At 41.2% G+C, this 8861-nt stretch overlaps 1 protein-coding gene across 1 annotated transcript; it reads left to right on the top strand.

Annotated features, from left to right (window-relative positions):
• Positions 1 to 2598: 2598 nt before the first annotated feature.
• On the top strand, positions 2599 to 8456 carry LOC308326252 (tripartite motif-containing protein 16-like). The gene is made up of 7 exons (XM_080779059.1): positions 2599 to 2870; positions 4471 to 4851; positions 5056 to 5151; positions 5478 to 5702; positions 7118 to 7268; positions 7630 to 7689; positions 7822 to 8456. Exons 1-7 carry the CDS (start codon positions 2637 to 2639, stop codon positions 8343 to 8345), a joined length of 1671 nt encoding a protein of 556 aa, XP_080635185.1. The 5' UTR covers positions 2599 to 2636; the 3' UTR covers positions 8346 to 8456.
• The last annotated feature ends 405 nt before the right edge of the window (positions 8457 to 8861 follow it).

Here is an 8861-nt window from a genome sequence, read left to right as displayed (position 1 = left end):
CCTCGCCAGACGGTCCAGAGATTGTCCGTCGTGCCTACCGTATCGGTAGGCGGACGTCTCTTCTTGACGATCTAACATCTTAATGTAGGGGCTAAAACTAAACCGGCTAAAACTAAAACTAAAACTACAAACTGCTAAGGAAAGGAAAGGTACTATGTTTACCCTGCAGGGTAACTGGACTAAGGAAAGGAAAGGTAGGCCTACTATGTTTACCCTGCAGGGTAACTGGACTAAGGAAAGTAAAGGTACTATGTTTACCCTGCAGGGTAACTGGACTATAAGCTCCAGAACGTGTTTACAGCCAGGCCCTGCTCATAGAGAACATTTCATGGTAGCGGGTTCAATGCCTTGTCCATAAAGGGCACTTCAGCGGTGGTATAATTTGAACGTGCCGGTCCGGGGGATACGAACTATAGCGACCTTCACGATATCAAGACCGCTCCACAAACCGTTCGTCCACCGCTGCCCAATGAATCAATGCAAAGGCTTGAGACGTCACTCATTGGGACGGTGATATATTTGCATTCAAAGCAGTAGGCATAGGTTTGTCTGCTTCTCACTGATGTTCTAGCCCAAATATTGATGATACTATTGTTTAAACATGAGCATTTTTTTTTGCTTGGTTTCTGAGCATGAACTGTGATATTTCTCATGTGGAAAAACGTCAGTGGAAGAAGATCATTGTTCATACTGTATACATATATATATATATATATATATATATATATATATATATATATATATATATATATATATATATAAAGATCATTGCAAGCATAATGTTTATTATAATACAGTATAGTACATAAAGATCATTGCAAGCATAATGTTTGTGGGGGGAAAAGTTGTGACAATAATTGTTTGTAAATGAGAATCATTCACCGCATCTTTTATTTATTCTACAAATTCATTCCAGTTATATATATACATTTGTTCTGCTTTCATATTGTTTCCTCGTAAGAAAGGAAGTTTTATTTTATTTTATTTTCTGTAAAACTGAAGCCATTCGGTTGTGAATTCAATACCCCGACAACAACATTCATTTTGACTATAACGGCTGCCTGTTCGCCTCGTTCTAATATTCATGCCTTTATTATTATTAACACTATTATTTTAACACTTAACAACTTTTGTTCTCTGGACCGCCCGTATAATTTGCTACCTTTTTTTGCAGTTTGCACATATTGAAGGCTGATGGCGTTTTGTTTTTCGTGTATGTCATACTACTGTTTCCTGTAAAAAATAGAAAATATTTATTTTTTAATTACTTCAAAATAATTAAGAGGTCAAAGTATATATTTTGCCTTTGGGGGGCATAATTCTGAAATATTGAGTAAAAATATGTCTAGTCTAAATTGGAGTTATTTTTCAATGCAATTACAATCCCTTACACGGCTAATGCGTTACAAATGACAAACACACGTTTCTGACATATCTACTCAAGTGTACACTGTATCCATTTGTTCCATAATTGTCATTGATGTGAAGTTATTATGTGTGGAAAAAACGGTCCTGTGGTACTGTACTGAAGGCTTTCTTTCATTTCCAAACAAACGTTGAAATAACAGGTTTTTTTTAAATAAACTGGGAAAACTGTGTTTTTTTTGTGTGTGTCTTTGAACTGCTTAAAGCATTCCCGCCATTCTTATTTAATAACGTTTAGTTGAAGGGGAAGTATAAAAAGTAATAACTTAAAAATGTCTGACATATTTGTCTGTCTAGCACTAGAATCAATGTAATATACAAATTAATGTTAATATTTCTATATATTTGAATAGTTGGTTCCAAAGTCGGGTGGAAAGTGAAACTTTCATGGACTCTTATGGGTCTGTAACTCAGAGCGTGTACAAATGGACCCTAACGGTTCTTATGGGTCTGTAACTCAGAGCGTGTACAAATGGACCCTAACGCTTCCATTTTGTTCCATTTGTTAAATTACATTGATTTTACAATATCAATTGGGATCTCAGAGATAGAAATTCCATTAAATGGAGGTCCGTAGACTAATGCATGTCAAACTGGGGGTCCTTGAAATAAAAAATATATGTTAATGACGTTTAGGAGCTTTAGAACACTTTCCTGGGGGTCTTTATGTGTGTAATATGTGGTTTTAGATATTTTAGTACATGATTGATTGATTGATTGATTGAAGTATGTATTAACAGTTTGCGGAATTACAGTACATTTTCAAGCACAACTTAGGCTAACTGTGAGTGGACGACCCAATAAAGCATTGTCAGTCAATAACACCAGGATAGACTAGGGGACTAACATGAGCAGATAACTAACAAAGAAGGTGACATAATGTAATGCAATATGTAATCATAATTCTGTTTCAGGAACTGTTTTAATTCCTGTGAAATACATATTTAAAAAAAATGATGGCAGCGTCACCAGGCTTCCTTGCTGAACCTGTTTGTGAAATACACATTCATTCACTGTCTCTTTAAAAAACCCCGCAAATATCCAGGAAGCCACACCCTCTTAGCCTCTCCAATAGAGTATTAAAAGGAGGCCTCTCCCAGCTCTCTTCAGAAGAAATGAAACTCAGAGCTGTGTTTTCTCTCTCCCCGTCAGAGTAAACCAAAGTGTTGTGTTGTGCTTTCTCTCAGTGTGTGAACGTGGTCGTCAGTGAAATGGCAGAACAACAACAGGGATGTGACCAGGACCAGGACCTGCAGTTCTGCTGTACTATCTGTCTGGACATTCTGAAGGAACCAGTGGCTCTAAACTGTGGACACAGTTACTGCAGCGGCTGTATCGAGGGTCACTGGGACCAGTATGATGACACTGGAGTCTACTGCTGTCCCAAGTGCCGAGAGAGCTTCAGTCCTAGACCCGTTTTGAAAAAGAATACCTTGCTGGCTGAGGTAAGATGACCTTACAAAGTTACAACCACACTAGCCTGGAACTCACCTATGCTTTTTATGGCATAGGCAATATATGCGCAGCTGCGCGACATGAGACTAATTAGCCTACTTAGAGCGACAGAGAGAGAGGAGCGTGTGTGTGTACATGTGTGCGTGTGTATGTCAATTTTACAAAGGTGCAGACAATCAGAAATCAACAGAGAGTGAGCAATGTTTGCGCTACTCTATGCCGAATTGAAGTCGACTCAGACCCAGACTTTTTTTTCCTCCCTGGAAATAAAAACGTCTGGGTTTCCGAGGCTACAACCACACAATCCGTGTTTTCGTCGACTACCTATTTTCGCTGACAAAAACAAATGGAAACTAAATAAACTAAGCTATGATGACTAAAACTAAGACTAAATATACTGACAATTTCGTCGACAAATAAAACCTAGACTAAAATGTTAGGAAGGGACTAGTGGACAAGCGATCCAGTATAAGTCATTTTACACTTGGTTGCATGCTGAAAATATTTTCAGCAAGTGTAAAAACACTCATTACGACGGCATCAAGACCCGCCAAAATACATTTTAGTCGACTAAATCAACTGTAGATTTATTCGACTAAAATCCAAGTTTCAGTCCAAAGACTATGACTAAACTAAAATAGAAATTTGCTGCCAAAAACAACACTGCCACACATGAAACTCCATTTTCGGCCACAGCAGTTCTACTATGAACATGCTGTGACTGTGTAGGCTATTATTTGTTCACATAGTATGTTTATGTTGATAATTATAGCCTATAGTCTACATTGTTTGTCCATAAATACTAAGCATGACTTTTTTAGGTTCTCAAAGTGGGGCCTGGGGACCCCCAGGGGTCCATGAGGCAGTTAAAGGGCCATAAAAATGTGTTGATAATAGAGCATGATCACAGTCTGTTTAACCACTGTAAACGGTACATCAGCTATTTGAACATTGCAGATCTACAAGCTCACAATGCATATCTGAACACCATATGCAATGACATAAATCTTTTATGAGGGTCCCTGGCAAAAGTATTTTGAGATGGGAGGGGAGTCTGTGGACAAATGCATGATTATTCATTTGACAACCACTGGTTTAAACGGGTTTGATGGTATTATAGCACTTTGTTCTGTTGACTAGGGTAATTTACTCTGATCTTTGACTTTGTTATAGTCACTGCACTGGTTAATCATTAAACCCTAGTGCCCCTATTCTTGGCTTGTAAATGGTGCATTCACACACACACATTCTCACACCGATGCTGGAGGAAACCATGAAAGGCACCAACCTGCACATCGGGAGCAATTTGGGGTTCAGAGTCTTGCTCAAGGACACTTCGTCACTCTAGCCCTGAGCCACTAGCTGCCACCCGGGGTTGTCATTCATTTAGGGCAAACCTAGTAGTGGTTAAGAGTGTCTGCTAAATGCGTACATTGTAAGCTACATTTCTAACAAGGCAACTCTAAGTTCCAAAGTTCAGAACCTGTGTTAAAATAACGTTGCGATGCATTTATCACCATGAAGCTCACAATGACTGTGTTGAATGTCTCCTGGGTGAGTGACCTCCCCTCCTCTTCTCTTTACTTCCAGCTGGTGATGAAGCTGAGCAGTGCAGGAGCTCAGCAGTCTCCTGCTGCCTCCTCCGCTGCTCCGCTGTACGCCGCTCCAACAGACGTGGCCTGTGATGTCTGCACCGGAGCCAGACGTCGCAAAGCTCTCATGTCTTGTCTGACGTGTCTGGCCTCTTACTGTGAAACTCACCTCCAGCCTCACTACAATGTTTCTACTTGGAAGAAGCACAATCTGGTCCCGGCCACCGACAAACTGCAGGAGAAGATGTGCTCCAGTCATGACAAGCTGATGGAGGTGTTCTGTCGCACAGACCAACAGTCCATCTGCTATCTGTGCACCATGGATGATCACAAGGGCCATGACACGGTGTCAGCTGCTGCAGAGAGGGCAGAGAAACAGGTACAGTAGCACCACCACCATCACTTGAAGACACAAAATACATTATTTTTTAGAGATGTTAAACAAATAGCAGATTTAAAACAAGCTCGCAGCAGGGCACAAACACAAAGCGATGCACTGTGAGCTTACATTTCAAGGACTGACAGGCTTCATCTTATCCAGAATGTTTACAAACCAAACTGTATCTCTTCCTGCTTCTTGCAGAAACAGCTGGCGACGAGTCAGGAGGAAGTCCAGCAGAAGATCCAGGAGAAGAAGAACGAGCTGAAAGACCACACGCGGTTCTTGGAGGCCCTGAACGTGAGTGGTTCTCAAAACAATTTAACCCATTCTGACCTGAGATCAGATTCTAAAAAGGTCTTCTACATCCTGACAGTTTTCCATTCTGACCTGAGATCAGATTCTAAAAATGTCCTCTACATCCTGACAGTTTTCCATTCTGACCTGAGATCAGATTCTAAAAATGTCTTCAATCCTGACTGTTTAAAAAAATAGCAAACCTACAAGCTCGTATTGCGCTATTGCGGCACCATGTGACATGATATGAGCTTGAAAACAGCCAACGTATAAAATATATTGTGCGCGCGCGTGTGTGTGTGTGTGTGTGTGTGTGTGTGTGTGTGTAGGAGAGCTCTGCAGTGCTGGTCAGTGACAGGATCTTCAGTGAGATGATGGTCTCCATTGAGAGAAGACGTGGCGAGCTCGAACAACTGATCAGAGGTCAGCAGCAGAATGCCGTGGCTCAGACTGAGGCTCTCCTGAAACAGCTGGAACAGACCCTGGATCAGCTGGAGAGGAGACATGCTGAGCTGGAGGAGCTGTCCAACACTGAGGACAACACATTCATTCAGGTTCCACACGTGGCTTTTTGACACTTTGGTTCTGAAAGAACAAATCGGCTTCATATTTCATATTCCATTCCATGAAGTGATTAAAATACGTTATAATTTAATGTATTACATTATAGTGGAGTACTTGACATGGCATAACATGCCATTATTCATGCTGGTAGTTAATAATACTAGTATTATTGTACAAATTATTACATAATCGCCTAATCACAATAATTTTAGATAATCATTTTAGTGCACGATTGTTTCCATTAAAAAAATAATAATCCAAAACTAGCAGACCTAAATGATCAGCATAAAGAAATAAAAAACAGGTGTGTATATAATATAGTTATAATTATATAATATTACATATATATAATATATGTAATACAGGTGTGCTTCCTCTGGAGACTGCCCTTTGTTTAAGGCAGTGGGAGCTCAGCTTTAAAATAACTTATAACTCATAAACCAACTAAATGGAATAAGCAGCACTCCAAAATAAAATGTGTTTCGTCACGTTTTAGTCTGCTCTGAAGAAGGCTCTGCCGAAACGCGTCAGCGTTCACAAATAACCCATTCTGACCTGAGATCAGATTCACACGAGGTTTCCACTGGACACACACTGGTCTGATTAACCCATTCTGACCTGAGATCAGATTCATACGAGGTTTCCACTGGACAAACACTGGTCTGATTAACCCATTCTGACCTGAGATCAGATTCTAAAAATGTCAGTCGTTCTTCGATTTTTCAAAAATAGCAGACCTACAAGCTCGTAGCGCGCCACTCAGTGGCTCGCTATGAGCTTGTAGATCTGCTATTTTTCAATAGCTAAAGCACGACATGATGCTAACACCAAAATGGGTTCCCGTTCAGAATGGGATAAACAACAAGAACATCAGCTCAACTCTACAATATTGTGATCAATGCACTGATCTATTGATCATCTTATTATTTTTTTATATATATTTTTTTTGATCCCACGATTTTGTAACTCATTTTTCATCCCTGTGTCAATCATCTAATGTGATCCTGGGCTCTACACACCCTCCACCAACCTAGTCCCCATATATGGGGGACAAGGGGAGAGCAACGGACTTGAACTCATGCTTCCTTCATGCCTGAGTGTCCAAGTTGCTCCTTTACACCTGACAGGGGCGAGCTTCCCTGGTTGGACGTAGCGCGTGGAAGGAACGCGTTATTCCAACCAGTTCCTTTCCCCTCCATCAGGCGCCCCAGCTGGCCAGGGCGAGGCAGTTTTGTGAGGGTACCTACCTACCCTAGGGGGCACGGGGAGAACATGCAAACTCCACACAGAAAGGCCCTTTCGCCAACCCCGCCTTCGGGTATGGGCACTGATGATCATCATTGATGATCGGATGACCGGATCTGTCTAAAGTGGTTTACTGGTCTCTCTGCTTGTCTCTCTCCAGAGTTTCCAGTCTCTCTCCAGTTCCACTGTATCTCCAGTCTCATCCAGTGTGGTCGTCGGTCCTCTGAGGTCCTTCACAGATGTGACTGATGTCGTGTCTGGTCTGAGAGACCAACTGGACAACATCCTGACGACAACTTGGCCAGAGATGGGTGAGATTTAAAAGTGTTTCTTGTTTTTCATAGTAAACATGGATGGATGAAGCCAGAAGGCAAGTGGAGATGTTTGAACTAGAACAGACTGATGGTACACATCAGTCCAGATTGGACAGTAAAATAAGAATTAAGCAACAATAATATTACTCAAAGGAGAGATGAGATTATTAGTATTTGACGATCTTGAGGAGTTCTCTCTCCTGATTGGTTGAAATTTGTAACCCACCTGAACATGTATTTTCTGTTTACTAAAGCAATGATTACTATCGACTCGAGCTATAATAGCTTTAACTTTTTGGAACTTCAGTTGAATCCATCCTTCAGTATGACGACGTTTACTGTTTTCTTGTGTCTCCAGAGTATGCAGTTGATGTTTTACATCCAGCGGAGCCTCAGACCAGGAAGGACTTCTTACGATGTGAGTCCAAGTTGGTGTTGTTTCTGAACGTTGACGTTTCAATCTGAAATGTTATTATCTGAGATAATTATTAACTCTAAACACAATGAGGTTGATGAGGTTTGGATTTTCTTTTGTCGTGTGTTCTCACAGATTCCTGTCCTCTGTCTCTGGACGTGAACACAATACACAAACGTCTCTCCCTGTCAGAGGAGAAGAGGAAGGTGACTTTAACACAACAACAACAACCTTACCCTGATAATGCAGAGAGATTTGTAGGGGGCTATCCTCAGGTGTTGTGTACAGAGGGTCTGTCTGAACGTCGTTACTGGGAGGTAGAGAGGAGTGGTGGAGGGGCTGATATAGCAGTCTGTTATAAAGACACCGACAGAGTCAGACGGACCGAATTTGGATTCAATGATACATCCTGGTGTTTACGGTGCGTTGGTAACGGCTGCTGGTTCAGCCACAACAGTGTTGTCACTACAGTGTCAGGGCCTGCCTCCTCCAGAGTGGGGGTGTATCTGGATCACAAGGCAGGCACCCTGTCCTTCTACAGTGTTTCTGACACAATGACCCTCCTCCACACAGTTAAAACCACGTTCACACGACCTCTCTATCCAGGGATATGGCTTTACGCCGATGGAGCTACAGCAGAGCTGTGTAAGACATGGTAGACATGTTAAGAATACTGATAGCGATATTCAGTTGAACACTTTGTATTCTTAATTCTGATTGTAGTTGTTCCCTTCTTGATGAATGCATGTGTTAGAATGATGTGTCACCATCATGATCAGTCAACCAATTGATTGATTTAAATGCTCATTGCATTCCTTTGCAGATCAATGGTTATTATTCAGTATGTCTGTTGTCTTGTTCATGTTACTGCAGATCAATGGTTATTCAGTATGTCTGTTGTCTTGTTCATGTTACTGCAGAGCCCTCTGTCAGTGGTTATTCAGTATGTCTGTTGTCTTGTTCATGTTACTGCAGAGCCCTCTGTCAGGCTGTGGAGCCTTTTGTTGCCTCATTGTGAGCTTGTAGATCGGCTATATTCAATATAGGCTATACTTTCAATCCAATAAAACATTGAATACAGGTCTTTTATTTGTAACCTTTTTATCTCTATCTTGTGATGTCGCTACTTTTATTCTGAAACATAATAGTACTTCCACCACTGTACCCAGAGCCAG

This window comes from Protomyctophum bolini, assembly GCF_963924005.1.
Source record: "Protomyctophum bolini genome assembly, chromosome: 2".
In the NCBI taxonomy this organism is placed as follows: Eukaryota; Metazoa; Chordata; class Actinopteri; order Myctophiformes; family Myctophidae; genus Protomyctophum; species Protomyctophum bolini.
This window is presented reverse-complemented; position numbering and strand designations above follow the sequence as displayed.

Excerpts from the sequence above, each read along its gene's own strand:
- LOC308326252 (XM_080779059.1), top strand. The coding sequence starts at position 2,637 with ATGGCAGAACAACAACAGGGATGTGACCAGGACCAGGACCTGCAGTTC. Across the intron at positions 4,852-5,055 it reads CAGAGAGGGCAGAGAAACAG|AAACAGCTGGCGACGAGTCA; the intron begins GTACAGTAGCAC and ends TGCTTCTTGCAG. Across the intron at positions 5,703-7,117 it reads AGGACAACACATTCATTCAG|AGTTTCCAGTCTCTCTCCAG; the intron begins GTTCCACACGTG and ends GTCTCTCTCCAG.